We start from the raw sequence: 21690 nt of genomic DNA, 5'->3' as shown, positions 1-21690 counted from the left end.
AGCTGAGTGTTTCAGCATTTTCTCTTTTTTTTTTAAATTTCAGATTTCCTTCATCTGCCACATTTTTTATTTCATTGACGGTTGAAATCATTCATTGTATTAGAGCGGGCCAAGCTCTGGAGCAGAGTCGCCTTCCTTTGAAACCTCTCGGGGTCATTGTGGGGTGGGGTGGGGCTCTATGTAACACTGCCTGATGCTGGAAGTGTGTCTGAACCTTGGCTCTGACTGTATCATCAAACCTCAAGGTTCAAGCAAATTTTATTATGAAAGTGCATATACGTCACCACATACAACCCCGAGATACATTTTCCTGCGGGCGTACTCCTTAAATCTATAGAATAGTAACCATAAACCGGATTGATGAAAGATCGACCAGAGTGTAGAGGACAACAAATTGTGCAAATGCAAATATAAATAAATCGTAATAAAGAATGAGAACATGAGATAACGAGTCCTCAAAGTGAGAACATTGGTTGTAGGAACATCTCAATGGATGAGCAGATGAGTGTAGTTATCCCTTTTGGTTCCAGAGCCTGATGGTTGAGGGGTAGTAACTGTTCCTGAACCTGGTAGTGCGAGTCCTGAGGCACTCGTACATTCTATCTGATGAGGGCAGCAAGAAAGGAGCATAGCTTGCTTGGGTGTTGGCGATCTCTGACGATGGATGCTGCTTTCCTATGACATGTCCTGTCGATGTGCTCAGTGGTTGGGAGGGCTTTACCCATGATGTACTGGGATGAATTCACTACTCTTTGTAGGATTTTCCGTTAAAGGGCAATGGTGTTTCCATCCCAGGCTGTGTTGCAGCCAGTCAATACATTCTCCACTCTGCTACTGCTCAACAGTTCACTGAAAGGTACAGAATTTTATTTGATGAAGATAGGCAAAAAGAGTTCTCAACCAGCGGGCAGTTCCCAGAGTATTACATAGAACATAGGCACATAGAATAGTACAGCACATTACAGGCCCTTCTGGCCAGAATGTTGTGCCGACCCTCAAACCCTGCCTTCCATATAACCCCCCACCTTAAATTCCTCCATATACCTGTCTAGTAGTCTCTTAAACTTCACTAGTGTATCTGCCTCCACCACTGACTCAGGCAGTGCATTCCACGCACCAACCACTCTGAGTGAAAAACCTTCCTCTAATATCCCCCTTGAACTTCCCTCCCCTTACCTTAAAGCCATGTCCTCTTGTACTGAGCAGTGGTGCCCTGGGGAAGAGGCACTGGCTGTCCACTCTATCTATTCCTCTTAATATCTTGTACACCTCTAGCATGTCTCCTCTCATCCTCCTCCTCTCCAAAGAGTAAAGCCCTAGCTCCCTTAATCTCTGATCATAATCCATACTCTCTAAACCAGACAGCATCCTGGTAAATCTCCTCTGTACCCTTTCCAATGCTTCCGTATCCTTCCTATAGTGAGGCAACCAGAACTGGACACAGTACTCCAAGTGTGACCTAACCAGAGTTTTATAGAACTGCATCATTACATCGCGTCTCTTAAACTCTATCCCTTGACTTACTTAAGTACATTATTATAAATAATATAGTATTAGTAATATAATAAATTGCTATTACTTTATAATTACATTAAAAGTAATTTATTAATACCACAGGTTTGCCAATGCAAATAAGTTTGAAGAGTACACAGGAAATTTTCAAGGATTTGCCAGATCTGGAGGACTTGAGTTATAAGGAAAGATTGAATAGGTTAAGACTTTATTCTTTAGAATGTAGAAGATTGAGAGGAGACTTGATAGAGGCATAAAAAATTATAAGGGATTGTAGATAGGGTAAATGCAAGCAGGCTTTTTCCACTGAGGTTGGGTGGGACTACAACCAGAGGTCATGGGTTAATGGTGAAAGGTGAAAAGTTTTAACGGGAACTTCTTCACTCAGAAGGTCATGGAGAATATGGAATGAGCTGCCAGTGGTGCATTTGAGCTCGATTTCAATGTTTGAGGTTTGGGTAGGTACCTGGAGGGTAGGGGTATGGAGGGCCATGGTCCCGGTACAGAACGATGAGAGGAGGCAGCTTAATGCCTTCAGCATGGGCTCGATGGGCCGAGTGACCTGTATCTGTGCTGTACTTTTCTGTGACTCCATGAACCTGTGACAGCACATATTAAAGTAAGCAGCTTAGGATGTCGGTATTTCAGTGGAATCCTTGGCCCTGCATTGATATAAGTGAACTGAAACTGTCCTTTGAATGAGGCAGGTGTTACCTACCTGTACAAGTTTGTTAAAGGTTTTACTCAGCTCAGTCTTTGGTCTCATTGGTCTTTACTTAGAGTTGGTTTTCCCATCACCCAGTCACAAAAACAGGATCAGGAGTAGGCCCTCAAGCCTGCTCCACTGTTCTATATGATCATGGCTGATCATGTCCTAGGCCTCTTCTCCTCTCATGTACTGACTGCCCATTACACTGCTGGTGTTTAGGGCAGCAACGAAGGTCCTCCATCTCTGATGGTGTTCAGGGCTTCTTTCATCATGTCAGTAGCTTCCTCTCAGTTTTCATGACTGTCAGCCTGGGTGGAGACACAGAAATACTGTTACACTCAGATGTAGAAGCATTCTTCATTGCTGTTTCCATAAAAGTTTTGTTTTGTCAGTCAGGGTTGTTAGCCCTGAGCTAAACCCCCAAACCTGGAGGACTGGTGGACCTCTCCTAGTCTGGTCTCTAAATTTTGACCTATTTGGTGTTGGTGACACTACCAGGAGCCAAAGCATAAATCCTTGACTCCAGCCAACATGGCTCCCCTGACCTTCGTAACTTAAAGTGTTGAGTACAGGACATAGGATGTTCTGCTGAAGTTGTATGAGGCATTGGTGTGTTCTATCTTGGAGTATTGTGTGAAGCTTTGGTCAACTACCTACAGGAAAGATGTAAATAAGGTTGAAAGAGTACAGAAAAAATTTACAAGGATGTTGCCAGATCTGAAGGACCTGAGTTATAAGGAAAGATTGAATAGGCTAGGGCTTATTTATTCTTTAGAACGTAGAAGATTGACAGGAAATTTAACAGTAGTATACAAAATTATGATACATATAGATAGGAATGCATTTTCCACTGAGATTGGGTGGGACTACAACCAGAGGTCATGGGTTAAGGGTGAAAGGTGAAAAGTTTAAGGGGAACATGAGGGGAAGCCTCTTCACTCAGAAAGTTGTGCGAGTGTGGAACAAGCCATGGATGGTAGGGGTATGGAGGGCTGTGGTCCTGGTGCAGGTTGATGGGAGTAGGCAGTTTAAATAGTTTCAGCATGGACTAGATGGGCCAAAGGGCAGATTTCTGTGCTGTATTTTTCCATGACTATGACTAAGCTCTCTGCATAATTCAGATGCTTAAGTCTTGGCAACAGCCTTGTAAATCTTTTCTGTTCTCTTGCCAATTTAGTGACAACTTTCTACAAGCAATGTGACCAAAACTGCAGACAATACTCTAAATCAAGTCTTGCCAGCATCTTGTACAGCTTGTAGTTGGGTTGTATGCGATTAGCTGAAAGCTGTTAGTCATTTTGGAAGTTTACCCAATGACATTAGCTGATTTCGATCTGCAGGTGCTGGAGAACCAGATGGAGGGCTGGTACAAGGAGGTGGGAGAGTTGCAAGCCCAGGCTGCAACACTGCAACAGGAAGGTTCTGGAAAAGAAGAGGTCATTGAGAAGCAAAATGTCGTGGAAACAAGAATTGTGCGCCTGATTGAGCCACTGAAGCAAAGGCGGAGGATTCTTTTGGCATCCAAAGAGGTCCACCAGATTACGCGGGACATGGAAGATGAGATGGTAAGCACGACAGTACAAAAGCATGACGCGTGGTTATAGCAAGCTATCTTTACCATTTGTGCATCGCTGTCACACACACCAAGCTCACACAAGGGCTTCATGTATCAATGTTTATGAAATGTGCTTTTACATCATGTATTGGTCATGTGGAAAAGCACCATCTCAAAATGGTTCAACTTAATATCAGAAAATGCATACAGTATACAACCTGAAGTTCTTCCTCTGCACAGACATCCACAAAACAGGAAAAACCCGAAGAATGAATGATGGAAACATCAGAACCCTCCCCTCCCCCTCCCATGCACAAGTAGCAGCAAAAGCATTCACCCTCTCCCTCCCCCTCTCCCCATTTGCACCAGCTGACCCCCCACCCCCTCCCACCATGCAAGCAGTAGTAAAAGCTACTACCCCCCCCCCCCCCCCCCCCGCCCAAGAGACCTTAATCTAGAGTCAATCAAAAACTACAGTCCATAACGCAGCACTTCAGTATCTCAGACAGGCTCTCTCTCACCAGTGAGGAAGACAGAGATCGCTTCTGCAACAACAAGAGCAGAGACCAGCAACTTGCTGTCCAATGTTACAATCTTCCGCGCCGCTCCTCCAAGCCCCCCTGACTTGAACACCGACAGACCCTCGCTCCCAACAACAGAGATGGATCGCTCGAGTACAGGAGCCGCCTTCTGGCTCTCATGACCAGACTATGTAACAGTTTCTTCCCCTAAGCTTTCAGACTTCTCAATACCTGGAGACTGGACTGACACCAACTTACTGCCCTCTACTGTGCCTATTGTCTTGTTTATTATTTATTGTAATGCCTGCACTGTTTTTGTGCACTTTATGCAGTCCTAGGTAGGTCTGTAGTCTAGTGTAGTTTATTTTTTTCTGTGTTGTTTTTCACGTAGTTCAGTGTAGTTTTTGTACTGTTTCATGTAGCACCATGGTCCTGAAAAGCATTGTCTCATTTTTACTGTGTACTGCACCAGCAGTTATGGTCGAAATGACAATAATAAGTGACTTGACTTGACTTCTGACAGCAGCGGACACCACCTAATATCTATTTAGTTGTTTCGCTGGCTGTAACACTTATTGTTGAACACTTAAGCAAGAAGCCCGAGGCACTAACTACAAATGAATTTCAGACTACTTTATCATGTTGGAATTTGGAGAAGCAAGACATTAACCTTTTTTGAACATAATGTGTTTAACAGTGCCGTTATGCAATTAAACACATTATGTTCAAAAAAGGTTAATGTCTTGCTTTTCCAAATTCCAACATGATAAAGTAGTCTGAAATTATATTTGTGTTCAGCTTCAAGTGGACTACCATAAACAAAGAGAATTTTAGAGGAAGCGACACTTTGGGGGGAAAAAATCGTTGCCCAGTGTAAGGAAGAACATGGACTAAAAGCAGTGAGAGAGGAAGAAGCTAGTTCTACATTCATAGGAATGGATGCATGTACGTTGGAATTTTAAGATTAATAATGAATAATATGGGACCTTGTTTATGTGTATTGGTCTTCTCCATAAATATGACATTGGTAACCTGGGGATGGCCTGTATGTCACAATGCCTCTTGTACTGTATAGAAATACTGCAATGCTGCTATATCATAATATAATCATATAACTATTTAAGTTAATTCTTAGTATCTTGAGTGCCTACCCAGTGTTTTATGTCTCACAGCTCTGGGTTGAGGAACGTTTGCCATTGGCCAAGTCCAAGGACCACGGCATCAATCTACAAACAGTACAGCTTCTTCTGAAGAAACTTCAGGTGAGTGACAGGCACAGAGAATTCTGTATTTGTTTAAGACATAGAAGGAGGCCACTTGCCTCATTGAGTTATTGCTGGCTCCAGGAGCATTCCCATTAACTTGATTTCCATGTCACTACGTTTGGGTTTAAATGGGCTAGCTTTGTGTCATTTCTCCTGCTACCCACCTGCATGAAAGGGACTATTGGTTGCAGGTATTTAACTCTCCACACTCCTCTGAGATGCAGGGTAAAGCAAGGGCCACACAATGACAGGGGGAGCGTGCAAACTCCACACCGGCAGCACCGAAGTTCGGGGGGTGGGGGGACCTGGGTTGTAGGAACTGTGAGTTGGCTAGGGTGGTGAGGTGGGGTGGTCAACACTACCTGCTGCCCCACTCTCTGAGATGACGAGAGTGATAATGGGCAACCTGGGTATCGGTACCAAAGGGCTGGATACCCGTCCAGCCACAAGCAAACAGCAAACTGCAGGAGGAACACAGGGGCTTGAACAGTATCTGTGCAGCTGAAGGAGTCATAGAAAAGTACAGTACAGAAACAGGCCCTTTGGCCCATCCAGCTCTTGCTGAGCCTTTTTTAAGTGCCTACTCTCATTGACCTACACCATATGCCTACTATCCATGTACCTATCCTAACTCCTCCTAAGTGTTGAAATTGAGCTCGCATACACCACTTCCGCTGGCAGCTCGTTCCACACTCTCTCAACCCTCTTGAGTGAAGAAGTTTCCCCTCATGTTCCCCTTAAACTTTTCACCTTTCCCCCTTAACCCATGACCTCTGGTTATAGTCCCACCCAACCTCAGCGGAAAAAGCTTGCTTGCATTTACCCCATCTATACCCCTCATAATCTTGTATACCCCTATCAAATCTCCTCTCAATCTTCTACAAACGTTTATACATTCCAAGGAATAAATCTTAACCTTATAACTCTGGTCCTCCAGACCGAGCAACAACCTTGTAAATTTTCTCTGTACTCTTTCAACCTTATTTACATCTTTCCTGTAGGTAGGTGGCCAAAACTGAACGCAATATTCCAAATTTAGCCTCTCCAACTTGAGCATAACATCCCATTTCCTATACTCAATAGTTTGATTTATGAAGATCAATGTGCCAAAAGGAGTTGGCTCTGGTCAAGACCCTGCATCATGGCGGAGAGTGCAGGAGGGGTCCCTCAACCCGCTGAGTTCTTCCAGCTGTTTCTTAGCCGCTTCAGATTCCAGCATCAGCCATTCTCTTGTGTCTGCAAGCCGCAAGTACTTGTGCTCTCTTTACCACCACTGTAAGTGACTGCAATCCACAAGAGATTTCTGCGGATGTTGTAAATCTTGAGCAACAAACACACAAAATACTGGAGGAACTCAGCAAGTCAGGCAGCATCAATGGAGGGGGTTGCTGTCTCCATAGATGTTGCCCGACTTGTTGAGTTCCTCCAGCACTTTGTGTGTGTGTGTTCTGTCACATCCCCCAAGTTTCCTTCGGCAACCATCCTCTCCTCTGAATCACACCCACACCCGGTGGGCAGTGTCTTTACCAGAGGGTTGACCCCAATCATTATCAATACTCTTCAGAGATTGTCTGCCTGGTGTCAGAGGCCACTTAACCAGGACTTGTGATCTGCACCGGCTGCCCAAGGAACCATCCACTGCCTGCTCCCATGGTTTCATATGATGCTGATATGGGGAGGGGTGAGGCAGGTTAAGCAGGTGCTATACCTTGCCCAAGGGTGACCTGCAGGCTGGAGGAGGGAAGGAGTGCCTCACACCTCCTTCGGTAGAGACGTACCTCCACTCCACCTCTTCATCACCACTGGTTCTAAATGCCGCATATGTTTTCCCAACAGTACGTACACTGTCTGCAGGATCTGCATCACCAGGTGTAGAATAAATGGGACGAATTGCTTATTTTGCCCGTGGAAAATTGCACAGAGGAATGTTTAAAAGGCAGGTGGCTGTGTGAGGAGCGTGACAGATTGTCCATTACTTGTATGGATCCCCTGCTTGGATGGGTCAAACTTCAGATATTCTCTGCTTTTGGAGTAAATGCTATTTCATCAATTAATAGATGAGTGAATTAGCAGTCGCTCACCCATTGGCAGGAAAGCTGATGCACGGTAACCTAGCAACAATTTGCTGGAGGAATTCGGCAGGTTGAGCAGCATCTGCGGAAGGAAAGAAACTCTGAATGTAGGATACTACTTGAAAATTTCTACAGATGCACTGTGCAGAGTGTACTAACTGGCTGAATTGCTGGTCTGATGGAAGGGTGGAGGGGTAGCTACTGCACAGGATTGAAGTAAGCTGCAGAAAGTTGTGAACTCAGTCAGCTCCATCATCAAGGACATTATCCTCCCCAGCATCCAGGGCATCTTCAAGGAGCAACGCCTCGAAAAGGCAGCTTCCAACATTAAGGTCCCCCCTCCCCCCCCATATCACCCAGGACATGCCCTCTTCTCATTGCTGCCATCAGGAAGGAATTACAGGAACCTGAATTCACACACTCGATGATTCGGGAACAGCTTCATCCCCTCTGCCATCAGATTTCTGAATGGACATCGAACCCATGAACACTACCTCACTACTTTTTATTTTTATTTTTGCATTACTTACGTAATTTAACTATTTAATATATATAAACTTACTGTAATTCAGTTTTTCTCCCTATTATTATTGTTTATTCCTCTAGTTTCCAGCATCTGTGGTTTCCTGTGTCTCCACAGCCCTGCCACGGTCATTCTTACCGGTGCAGTAGCATTGCACTGCTGCTAAAAGGTCAACTAATTTTACAACATATGCTGGTGATATTAAATCTGATTCTGATACAGCACAGTACAGCCCCATTCAGCCCACGATGCAGTGCTGAGCTTTCAACCTACTGTAAGTTCAATCTAACTCTTCCCTCTTTCAATGCCCTACATTTTTCTATCATGTATATCTATCTATCTATCTTCCTTAAATGCACCTAATTGTATCTGTCCTTAGCAAGCCATTCCTTGCACCCACCACTCTCTGTGTAATAAAATTTACCTCTTATATTCCCCCGCCCTACTTTTTCCCAATCGCCTTAAAATTATGCCCCCTCGTATTAGCTATTTCCACCCTGGGAAAAAGTCTCTGCTTATCCACTCGATCTATGCCTCTTGTCATCTTGTACACCTCTATCAAATCAGCTCTCCTTTGCTCCAAGGAGAAAATCTCGTAGATCACTTAACCTGTCCTCATAGGACATACTCTCTGATCCCGGCAGCATCCTGGTAAATCTCCTCTGCATCCTCTCTAAAGCTTCCACGTCCTTCCGATAAAGAGGTGACCAGAAATGAGCGCAATATTCTAACAGTAGTTTAGCTGTTGATGTTTTGGGTCAAAATTCTACAGGTGGACCCTCCCGTCCAACGAATGCTGCTCGCTGAGTTCCTCCTGCAGATGGTTTATTCCTCTAGTTTCCAGCATCTGTGGTTTCCTGTGTCTCCACAGTCCTGCCCTGCCATGGTCATTCTTACCGGTGCAGTAGTAACTGTTTTGAGTCCCTTAGCCAAGAACTCTCCCAGCTCTGTGTGACGCTCGGTGTCTTTGATGTTCACAGACTCTCCAGCGGGAGATCCAAGGGCACCAGCCTCGGATCGGTGATGTGATAGAGCGGGCTGGACACATTGCTTCGATTCAGAGCCCGGAGGCCGATGCTGTGCGCCTGAGCCTGGACCGGCTGCAGGAGCTGTGGAACGCGTTGCAGGAAGAGACGCAGCAGCGGCAGCAGAGGTTGCTCGCGACGCAGCAAGCCCAGCAGTATTACTTCGATGCCAGCGAGGTGGAGTCCTGGCTGAGCGAGCAGGAGCTGCACATGATGACAGATGAGAAAGGGAAGGTGAGGAGCTCCTGATGGGAAACAGCAACCTCTTCCATCCTGAGCCCCACGTCTGTGTGGGCGTAGGGTCAGGATGAAAGAGGTGCAGATGAAAATGCTTCAGAGAAATTCAAATTGTTTCATTCCTTCTCCTGTCCTGATTGATGTTCAGTCACACACACCCACATACACACACACCCACACACACACACACTCTCTCTCTCACACACACACTTTCTCTCTCTCACACACACTTTCTCTCTCTCACTCTCTCTCATTTTCTCTCTCTCTCACACACTCACTCTCTCTCACACACTCACTCTCTCTCTCTCTCACACACACACACTCTCTCTCTCTCTCTCACTATCTCACACTCACACACACACCTGGAGGAACTCCGTGTGGGATATAAAAGCTGAGACCCTTCTTCAGGACTGGGAAGGAAGGTGACTTTAGCCAGAGTGAGAACGTCGGAGGATAGCAGGGGGAGTACGTCCCCTTTCCTCCTACCCATCTTACCCCACTTTCCCCCTCACCTGGTCTCACCTACCATCTGACAGTTTATGCTACCTCTCTCCCTCAGCCTCCTTATTTTAGCTTCTGCCCCCTTCCTTTCCAGTCCTAATGAAGGGTCTCAGCCCGAAGCTTCGACTGTTTTCCTCCAGAGCTGCTGAGTTCCTAGCTGATGGGGGTTCCCAACCCTTTTTATGCCATGAACGCCTACCATAAACTGCGGGGTCTGTGGTCCCCAGGTTGGGAACCTAGAGTCTAGTATTTTTGTGTGTGCTTCTCAAATTTCCAGCATCTGCAGTAACTCTTGTGTATCTAATGGAGGGTCTGTTAGGAATGGGTAGGTCTGGGGCAAGCAGAGAAGGTATTTTATTTAAAAATAGACTGAATTAATAATAAAAGCAGCGGAAAGGAAGACATGGTGCAAAACGCTTTTAAATTCATGACTCAGTAGGTTGAATCTATTATTTTTAAGAGAAAGAAACAGACTAGCATGTCACTTGTTGGGCTCCCTGGGGTGCTGCTCCCCTTTGGAAATAACATCTCCTCCTCGCTGGAGCATCTCAAGGATGAGTGCTTAGCTCATAGTTCTACTCGCTCTATACTCATGACCGAGTGGCTAGGTACAGCTCAAAAGCCATCTCTAAATTTGCCGGTGGCACAACTACTGTTGGCAGAATTTCAGCTGGTGATGAGCAGGCGTACATGGGTGAAGTAGATCAGCTGGTTGAGTGGAGTTGCGACAACAACCTTACACTGAATGTCAGTAAGACCGAGGAATTAATTGTAGGCTCCAGGAACGGGAAGTCGAGGGAGTACACACCAGTTCTCATTGAGTGGTCAGCAGTGGAAAGGGTGAGCAGTTTCACGTTCCTGGGTGTCAACATCTCCAAAGATCTTCCCTGGGCCCAACACATTGATGCAATTACAAAGAAGGCACAGCAGCTGCTATATTTCAATAGGAGTTTGAGGAGATTTGTTTTTTTTTTGGCGTGTCACATCAGACAGTCAGCCATTCTTGTCTGGCACGTGGTGTCAGGATTGGTCTCCTTTCGGATTAACTGGGTCACGATATGAACGTTCCTGATTTGGTATGTCATCACAGACTCCTGCAAATTTCTTCAGATGTACTGTGGAGAGCATTCTAACTGTTTGCATCGCCATCTGGTATGGAGGGGCCACTGCATGGGATGGGAAGAAGTTGCAGAAAGTTGTAAACTCAGTTGTAAACCCAGATTTTGTTGTTCCTTCTCAGTCTGCCCCAACCAATCCTTGTTGCTTGCCTTAGTCCCTCTGAACTAGTCCTCCAGCGCCTTCAGGTAGTCAGACTGACTGTGGAAGGGAACGTTGGAATGGCTGGGCCAGATGCCGAAGAGCTTCCTGCAGTTAATTCTGGCCCCCAGCTTCAACTTAGGCTGGCTGCAGACACTGACCCATCTGCAAATTGCACAAGTCCAAGAGAAGATGAATGATTAGGGAGGGAGTGTGGGAGCAGAAGGGGGATGTGATGGAATAAGAATTTTTTTCCCCTGATACTCTGCAACGGTAAACCAGAGGAGAGTTGCCAAAGGAGACCTTTGTCAAATGCACCTCTTAATGCAAAATAAATGCACAATTTCAGTGAGGCTTGGCAATTAAGAGTTTATGTGAAAATTTATTGATTTTTCCATTCAGAATTTTTGAAATGATAAAACATGATTTGTGAACTGTCGGTCTGCGGGAAATGAATGGAAGGTTTTCAGTTAATTATTTGATCAGTGAGAAGGCTGTGACAGGCACGGTAAATCCCAATGTCTTTTGCCTAACCAACAGTTGAGGGCTGGGTGGATCTTTTCACCAGAAGTGGGAAGCAGGTGAACCTGGGAATGATGTTGGGTGTTTGGAAATGTCACAGCATAAGACGCAAGAGCATTTGGTCCATCAAGTCTGCTCTGCCATTCAATCATGGATTTTTTTTTACCCCCTCAACCCCATTTTCTCCTGCCTTCTCCCCATAACTTTTGACACCCTTTATTAATCAAGAACCTATCAACCTCCACTTTGATTGTACCCAATGGCTTGGCCTCCACCGAATCACCATGCATTGGCTAAAAAAAAATTCTTATCATATCAGTTCTAAAGGGACAACCTTCTATTCTGATCCTCTGGTCCTCCATGATTGGGCACATCCTCTCCACATCCACTCTATCTTGGCCTTTGAATATTCAATAGATTGATGCAATTGATGCGATTAGATACGTGAATGCGATTTCCCCCCCCCCCCCCCCCCATTCTTTTAAACTCCAGCAAGTACAGGCCCAGAACTATCAAACGCTCCTCAAACGTTAACCCATTCATACTTGGTAGTGTGGAGGAGCAGAGGGATCTGGGGGTAGATGTTCACAGATCCCTGAAAGTTGCCTCACAGGTAGATAGGGTGTTATGGGGTGTTAGCTTTCATAAGTCGAGGGATAGAATTTAAGAGACACGATGTAATGATGCAGCTCTATAAAACTCTCGTTAGGCCACACTTGGAGTACTGTGTCCAGTTCTGGTCGCCTCACTATAGGAAGGATATGGAAGCATTGGAAAGGGTACAGAGGAGATTTACCAGGATGCTGTCTGGTTTAGAGAGTATGGATTATGATCAGAGATTAAGGGAGCTAGGGCTTTACTCTTTGGAGAGAAGGAGGATGAGAGGAGACGTGCTAGAGGTGTACAAGATATTAAGAGGAATAGACAGAGTGGACAGCCAGTGCCTCTTCCCCAGGGCACCACTGCTCAGTACAAGAGGACATGGCTTTAAGGTAAGGGGAGGGAAGTTCAAGGGGGATATTAGAGGAAGGTTTTTCACTCAGAGTGGTTGGTGCGTGGAATGCACTGCCGGAGTCAGTGGTGGAGGCAGATACACTAGTGAAGTTTAAGAGACTACTAGACAGGTATATGGAGGAATTTAAGGTGGGGGATTATAAGGGAGGCAGGGTTTGAGGGTTGGCATAACATTGTGGGCCGAAGGGCCTGTAATGTTCTGTACTGTTCTATGTTCTATTCCCAGTCTCATTCTCATGGACCTCCTCTGGACCCTTTCCAATGCTAGCGCCACCTTTTGTACAGAGGGTTCCACAACATTTGGGAATCAGATGTTTGTCTTAGTAGAAGTCTCATTGCATCAAGAGGTCACTGAAGTTGATGCTCCCACTTCTACATTGCCGCTCTGTTTATTTAGAACAGCAGTTTTTTTCATGAGGTGTTTGTACTGTTCTTGACGTAGGATGAGCAGAGCTCTCTCCAGCTGTTGAAGAAGCACCTGACCCTGGAGCAGACTGTCGACGATTACGCGGAGAATATTTGCGAGCTCTCGAAGACATGTAGAGCGTTACTGGATGAAGGACACCCAGAGAGGTAATGTAGCCAGCAGCCTTGTATCCTGAGGCAGGGCAAATTGAATTACTGTCAGTTCACTGCAGATGATCTGCCAGTGGGTATATGAGCATGAAGGGAATTGAGGAATAACCGTAAAACATAGGAGCTGAATTAAGGCATTTGACCCATTGAGTCTGCTATCCCATTTCATCATAGCTGATCCATTTTCCCTCTTAGCTCCAATCTCCTACCTTCTCCCCATATCCCTTCATGCCCTGACTAATCAAGAGCCTGTCAACCTCTGCCTTAAATATTCCTGAAGATTTGGCCACCACGGCCGCCTGTGGCAATGAATTCCACAGATTCACCACTCTCTGGCTGAAGGAATTCCTCCTCATCTCTGTTCTAAAAGGATGTTTCTCTATCCAGTGCTGATAGGTTGGGAAAGTTGAATGAGGTGGCACAATTTTAGAACCTCAACTCCTGCATTTCTGGTTTGATCCTGACCTCCAGTACTGTGTGTGTGTACATTTCCCTTGAGATCAGGTGGATTTCCCCTGGGGTTTCCAGTTTCCTCCCACATCCCACAGGTTAGACTAATCATACTCACTTCAGATGGGCATTCATCCCAGGTTTGTATAGTGCCCATGAAGGCAAAGCCTCTTGCAATTAAGGGCAATGTATCATTTAACCTTCCTTAACTGCCTGCTGTACCATGGAGAGCATTCTAACTGGCTACATCACCGTCTGGTATGGCGGGAGCGAGGAGGTTTCTACTGCACAGGATCGAAGCAAGACGCAGAAGGTTGTGAACTCAGTCAGCTCCATCATGGGCACTAGCCTCCCCAGCATCCAGGACATCTTCAAGGAGTGATGCCTCAAAAATATGGCATCCATCATTAAGGATCCCATCACCCAGGTCATACCTTGTTCTCATTGCCTCAGTCATAGAGGAGGTACAGGAGCCTGAAGGCAGACACGCAATGATTCAGGAACAGCTTCTTCCCCTCTCCCACCAGATTTCTGAATGGACATTGAACCCATGAACGCTAACTCGGTACTTTTTTCCTCCCTTTTTGCTCTAGTTATTTAACTTTTTAAACACACACACACACACATATATATACTGTAATTTTCAGTTTTTGTTGTTACATATTGTGATGTATTGCTGCTGCATAACAACAAATTTCATGACCTATACCATTGATATTAAACCTGATTCTGATTTTTGATTTTCATTTTTTTTTCAAGATGTATGGTCCAGATCATAACGTAGCCTCTTTTGCGAATTATTTTAAGCTGATGTTTTCCATTTGTTGGCGCTTTTCCTTTCAAACCAATTTTCCTTATTTACGTATATCAGAATTTTCATAATTTGAATCCGAATGCCAACAATTGTAATCAAAGCTCAAAGTAAATTTATTATCAAATTACACATATGCCACCATGAGAGTCATTTTCCTGCGTGCGTTCACAAAAAATACTAAGAGACACAATAAAATCAATGAAAAACCACATACAATAAAGACATGCAAACAGTCAATGCGCAGAAGACAACAAACTGTCATCATCATCATTACGATGTACTATATTGTATGATATTGGCTTTCCTTAAGGTTATTATACCCAGGGATGGTAATGGAGATAAGCTCCCACTACCTATTAAATGCTCCCAATGGCGTGCGTCTCAAATAGCCTCTGACAGCCAAGTCCAGCTCCTGACCTTCGCATGTGGCTTAGCTATTAAACCCAGGGGAACCGTTTTTACCAACAGGAGAAGGGACAAAGGCGGGTTACTGGCGCCTTAAAACCAGTCACTTCGGATAGATGGGGCTCAAACCTCCGCTACCTTGCGGTTAAACTGATTCTGGGGAAGGCTTCAGGAGTAAAACCTGAGGGGACAAATCTGAAACTGGGGTCCCTAAGGCAGTCCTATGTTGAATTGATTGCTGACTGGGAACTCCTGCGATGTTGCTGATACCAACCTGTTTCAGTCTCTGCTGTTCCTTTGGGTTCATCAGATGCGTGGAGAGGGGGAGCTTGCTACGTGGGCAACAGCTTGCTCTCCATATCGTACTGCCCTGGCTTGCTAGATAGACAGCTCGGACGCAATATCCAGGGTTGACCCTGACTGGCAGAGGCCTCACTCACTCGATTGTTCTTGCCAAATCTTTCTACAGAAGTGGCTTGCATTGTCTCTTTCTGTTCAGTTGGTGAGCCCAGCCATTATCAATACTCTTCAGGAGGTGGTATGCCAGGCGTCAGTGGTCGCATAACCAGGACTTGTGACCCGCACCGGCTGCTCGTACGACCATCCACCGCCTGCTCCTATGGCTCCATGTGATTCTGATCAGGGGCCAAGCAGGTGCTACATCTTGCCCAAGGGTTACTTGCAGGCTAGCAGAAGGAAGGAGCTCCTTACACCTCCTTCGGCAGAGGTGAACCTCAAGCCCACCACCCTAACAAGCTATACAGAAACAAAAAAGAAAAAAAATATATTAAGTAAATACGCAATAAATATCAAGAACATTAGTTTTCAGTCCTTAAAAATGAGTCCATAAGATGTGGAATCAGTTCAGTGTAGGTGTGAGTGAAGTTCTCCCCTCTGTTCAAGACCCTGATGGTTGTGGGGTAATAACTATTCCTGACATGGTGGTGTGGGACTTCACGCCTCCTGTATCTCCTTCCTGATGGCAGCATCGAGAAGAGAGCATGGTCTGGATGGTGAGGACCTTTGATGGTGAATTCTACTTTCCTTCGATGGCATCCCTTCTGCAAGTGCTCAATGGTGGGGAAGACATTACCTGTGCTGAATCAGGCTGTATCGGCTACTTTTCCATTCAAAGGCATTGGTAATCCAATACCAGGCCACGATGCAACCAATCAGTATAATCTCCACCGTGCAGCTATAGAAGTCTGTCGAAGTTTTAGATGTCATGCCGAATCTCCGCAAACTTCTGAGGAAAATAGAGGGACTTTCATGCTTTCTTCGTAATAGCACTTGTATGCTGAACCCAGGACAGATTCTACAAATAATGTGTATACTTTACAATTTGATCAGTGTCTGTGGAGAGAAACGTAAAGCCAATATCACAGGTAGTTCATCCTTAATCAGAACATCCCCATCAATGCTAATGAATGGTCTCAGCCTGAAATGTTGACTGTTTAATCCTTTTCATAGATGCTGCCTGACCTGCTGTATTCCTTCAGCATTTTTTATGTGGTGTTCTGAATTTACAGCATCTGCAGACTCTTTTGTGCCTTTCAATTATCACTGCTTAAAGGAGAGTCATAGACTGATATGAATTGATAAATTGGTTTATTATTGTCACACATACCAAGCTATGGTTAAGAACATTACTTTGCAATCCACTCATACAAATTATTTCAACACAGCAGTACATTGAGGAAATGTGAGGGAAAAATAGCAGGATACAGAAAAGTTGTTACAGTTACAGAGAAAGTGCAGTGCAGGTAGACAATAAGTGCATGCCCATAGCAAGGTTGATTGTGAGGTCAAGAGTCCATGTTATGGAACTGTTCAATGGGATAGAAGCTGTCCTTGAGCCTGGTGCAATGTGCATTGTTATCTTCTCAATAAGAGGAGTGGAGAGAAAAGAAGGTTCTAGGTTGGGTAGGGCCTTTAATTATGTTGGCCACTTTGCCATATACTGTAGCCTAGAACCAGCCATCACAGGGAGAACAAGCAAACTGCACTCAGACAGCAGCTGAAGTCAGGGTTTGAATTTTGGTCCCTGGCTGTGAGATATGGCTCTACCAGCTACACCATCAGCCTTGTTTCCTGACCTTTGTTTACTTTACTCTTACCGCACATCTTGCTTACCTGTCTGACAAGTGTCCTTAATAGCACTGGACAACAAAGTTTTTGCTTCCTGAATACTTTTAGGTGTATCTTATGGATTTTGAGCTGCTAATCTTGTAAATCACCATGAAATTTTTTGTATTTTTTAAAAAATCGCCTGTATTTGTTAATTCATAATTTAAGTCCAAATAACTGATGCCAAGATCAAGGAGGGCATTTTTGTTGGTCCACAAATCAAACAGGCCATCAATGGCAGGCAATTTGAAGAACTTCTAGTGGGAAAATCGCATGGAAGGCATTCAAAGATGTTGAAAATTGTCTTGGCAACTACAAACACCAAACTATGTGCAGCTGGTTGACGACATGCTTCAAGCATACAAAACCATGAAGTGCAACCTGTAGCTAAAGATTCATTTTTGGCATTCCCATTTAGACTTCTTCCCTGCCAATCTTGTCACTATCAGTGACGAGCACGGTGAAAGGTTTCACCGGGACATTGCGGACATGGAGAAACGGTATCAGGGCAACTGAAATCCATCAATACTGGCTGATTATTGTTGGGCGCTTAAGCAAGAAGCCTCAGACACTGAATACAAATGAAAATCATCAACAGAACATTTTTAACTTAGCTGAACTATTGTAAAATGTCAGCAACACCATTGTGTAAGTAAACACATTATATTCAATAAAAATTAATTGCTTGTTTCTCCAAATTCCTACATGATACAAGTAATTAGAAAATATATTTGGGTTCAGTTTCAGGCAGACTATGATACACAAAAATAAAAATTCTGAGGAGCCAACACTTCCGAAAAAAAATTGTTGTCCAGTGTATTTCTCTATTTCATTGGATCGTGATTCTATTTTAGATGCAGATGTTATTGCCACGTCACCTTGTACCGGAACCTCTACCAGACATTTTAAGTATAGAGCATAGCACATCACAGCTCAGTACAGGTCTTTCAGCCCACGATGTTGTGACTAATTTTTAACCTACTCTAAGATCAATCTAACCCACCCCTATTACAAAGCCCTCCAATTTCCGATCATCCATGTGCTTGTCTGAGAGTTTCATAAATGCCCCTAACGTTCCTGCCTCTACCATCACCCCGGAAGGGTGTTCCATACACCCACAGCTCTCTGTGTGGAAAAAGCTGCCTCTGACATCTTCCCTATGCTTCCCAAAAATCATCTTAAGATTATGCCCTCCCCCTCATATTAGCCATTTTCGGCTTGTGAGAAAGCCTCTGACTGTCCACTTGATCTATGCCTCTTATCATCTTTCTTACTGTCCATTATGCCACTGATGTTCAGGACATTAGTGAAGACCCTCCATCTCTGGCAGTGTTCAGGGCTTCCTTCATCATGTCAGTAGCTTCCTCTCTGTTTACATTACTGTCAGTCATTCAAGTGCTGGGTGGAGACTCAGCAATACCATCACACTGAAATGTAGAAGGACTTGTCATTGCCATTTCCATAACAATGTTGTTTTACCAGCCAAGGTTGTTAGCCCTGAGCTGAACCCTCAAGCTTGGAGGACTGGTGGACCACTCTTAGCCGGCCCTCTACCTTTTGACCTTTTTAACATACAGAAGACATGACTCGTGTTTTATCATGGTTTACTGTTACTGTATGTTATGTGGTTCTCTGCTTCTGTTGTTATTGAAGAAGTGGCCAGTGTGAGGAGATGGTTTAACTGATTGAAGTTTTCTGGAAACTACGGTTCTTTACTGCATCAGTGATGGGGGTTCAGTTTCTGCTGCTGTCTGTGAAGAGTTTGTACATTTTCTCATGACTGGTCTTCCTCCAGTTTCGTCTCACGTTCTAAAGTAGCAGAAGTTAGGGCTAGTAAGTTGTGAGTGTGCTATGTTGGTGCCAGGTGCATGACAACACGTGCAGACTGGCCCAAGTGCATCCTCAGATGGTGTTTGGTCATTGACGCAAACTATTTATTTCACTGTATGTTTCGATGCACATGTGACAAAGTTAACCTTTATTGCTAGGCAACTGTTGAGATAGTCACAGAGTAATCCAACAGGGTTCCAAGCTCTTCACCCAACTCTACATGCCAACCATGTTGGTCATCTGGGCTAGACCCATTTTCCTACTTTTGGCCTGTGTCCCTCTAAACCCTTCCTCTTCACACACCTGTACAAATGCCTTTTAAAGATTGTACTTATGCCGGTGTTACAAGGATATACCCCTTATTAATAATGATCAATGAGGCACAGAGATAATTGGTATGTGCCAGAAAGTACCTTTATTGTCTCAGTGAAAGAGCATGTGAATTTACACAACCGAATACCCATGCGCTCACCTTAGTTTTCCTGACCCTCCACGAACATTCAAGGAATAGAAAAGGTAATAGCCAGAAAAGAAGTCAATGCTGGCTCATGCGCTCCTCATGGCCCTGCTCCGTTCTCCACATGTCCGTGAGGTACTTCCACATCCATGATAGTTGCTCTCTGGAGAGAGTTGTGTATTTCGCAATTGAAGCCACTACTTTTGTATTCAATCCTTACCAGTTCAAATGTTGCATTTCAGTATTATTGGGCATGGGTCATCTGACCTATAGCACTCTCTTTTTGGTTCTGATCCAAGCCAGCTTCCATTTACTGTTTTTCTTCCACAGGTGACAATTTATGGCTCTTTGTTTTAAATCGGGTACCAAACATGTAGCCAGTTCTAATCACTCAATACAGACAGAGGCTCCACCATTCTTAAACCTGCATGTTATATCTATCCAAAGAACTCCTCACAAATAACTTCTTATTTGAAAATTATCTCTAATCCAGCAGATTACCTGGAGCATCATTGAGTCTACTTTAAAACACTGACTGAGCCAAGCAAAACCAGTTCACAAAATAGAGGATGCAGAGCAGCTTCACAAAATGGCAGCCTCCGTTCCTTCGACCTCATGGCAAGAACAAAGACGATTGGTTTGTCGACTTCCACTGTCCTTGAGTCATTCGATTTCACTGATTTGTAGACTGTAGTTCTTTCTAGCAAACACCTGCTTCTACAGCTTCTTCTCGCAGCTTGTTCCCACCACCTGTTGTGTGTTGAAGATACCCTTGGGATCTCCCTTAAATCCTTCCCCTCAAACTTCAAACCTGTGCCTCCTGGTTTTAGATTCCCCTACACTGGGAAAAAGACTGTGACCTTCCACTTTAGTTATGTCCCTCATGATTGTGTATATGTATCTATAAGGTTATCCTTCAGTCTGTTACACTGCAGGGGAAGAAGCCCCAGCATCTCTAGTCTCTCCTTTTGACTTCAGCCCTCCCATGCCGCTAATGTCTTTGTTAATCTTTTCTGCACCTTCTTCTAGCTGACTGACATCCTGTCTCTAACCAGGTGACCCTTAGCTTCCTACAGAGAGTTAACCCTTTGTGTCTCTGGTCCAGCGAGCAGATCAGCAAGCAGCAATCGCAGATCGACCGTCTGTACGTGAGTCTGAAGGACCTGGCTGAGGAGCGGAAGGGCAAGTTGGAGCAGCGCTACTGGCTCTTCCAGCTGAACCGCGAGGTCGACGAGCTCGAGCAGTGGATCGCCGAGCGAGAGGTGGTCGCCGGATCTCCAGAGCTTGGCCAAGATTATGAGCATGTCACTGTGAGTGAGACTTGATGATGGGAGTGGTGTGATGTGTGGGGCTGCTGCCTTGTAGCGGCAGAGATCTGGCTTCAGTCCCGACCCCCAGTGCTGCCTGTGTGGAGATTACAGGTCCTCCCCGTGACCGTGCAGGTCTCCTCCTACATCCCAAATGTATGTGGGGTTGGTAAATTGATTAGTTGCTTGAAATTGCCCCTAGATTGTATGTGAGTGATCTGTGTAGAATTGAGGGGATTGGGTGGAGAATAAAAAAATGGGACTACTGTACAGGTCCCAGATAGTCCTTCCAGATGAGGCAACACTTCACCTGTGAATCTGCTGGGGTCGCCTATTGTTTTCAGTGCTCCTGACTGGTCAGGAGTTGGTGACTCCTGACTATGTTGGTGAGACCTGATGTAAACTGGGCGGAGCCACTTCATCAACAAGCTCCACAGCATCCGCCACAAGCGGGACTTCCCGGAGGGCAAGTATTTTAATTCTGATACCCACTCCTGTTCTGACACGTCGGTCCATGGCCTCCTTGTATGCAGAGATGAGGCCACCCTCAAGGTGGAGGAGCACCACTTTATATTCTGTCTGGGTACCTTCCAACCTGATGGCATGAACATCAATTTCTCCTCTAGAAAACAAATTCCTTCCCCCCCCCCATTCTGTAGTCTGAGCTTTCATTTCTCACCTGCCCATTACTTCCCCTGCGTCCCCTCCTCCTTCCCTTTCTCTTATGGTCCACTCTCCTCTCCTATCAGATTCTTTCTTCTCCAGCCTTTGACCATTTCCACCCATCTGTTTTCACCTATTACCTTACAGCTAGCCTCTTCCATCTCCCCCACCTTTTTATTCTGGCATCTTTCCCTTTCCTTCTCAGTCCAGAAGAAGGGTCTTGGCCTGAAACATTGACTGTTCATTCATTTCTATAGATGCTGCCCGACCTGCTGAGTTCCTCCAACATCTTGTGTGTGTTGGTTTAGATTTCCAGTATCTTCAGTCTTTCTTGTGTTTTTGATGGGT

At 45.0% G+C, this 21690-nt stretch overlaps 1 protein-coding gene across 4 annotated transcripts in view; it reads left to right on the top strand.

Annotated features, from left to right (window-relative positions):
* The window catches only part of LOC140716517 (spectrin beta chain, non-erythrocytic 1-like), a 205206-nt gene that overhangs the window by 147946 nt on the left and 35570 nt on the right, over positions 1 to 21690 (top strand). For all 4 annotated transcript variants that reach the window (XM_073029317.1, XM_073029316.1, XM_073029319.1 and 1 more), the window contains 5 exons: positions 3562 to 3786; positions 5470 to 5559; positions 9138 to 9416; positions 13156 to 13286; positions 20478 to 20682. In XM_073029317.1, coding sequence (XP_072885418.1) covers positions 3562 to 3786; positions 5470 to 5559; positions 9138 to 9416; positions 13156 to 13286; positions 20478 to 20682 — 930 coding nt within the window. The remainder of the gene's footprint in view (positions 1 to 3561; positions 3787 to 5469; positions 5560 to 9137; positions 9417 to 13155; positions 13287 to 20477; positions 20683 to 21690) is intronic.

This window comes from Hemitrygon akajei, chromosome 25, assembly GCF_048418815.1.
Source record: "Hemitrygon akajei chromosome 25, sHemAka1.3, whole genome shotgun sequence".
Taxonomy (NCBI): domain Eukaryota; kingdom Metazoa; phylum Chordata; class Chondrichthyes; order Myliobatiformes; family Dasyatidae; genus Hemitrygon; species Hemitrygon akajei.
This window is presented reverse-complemented; position numbering and strand designations above follow the sequence as displayed.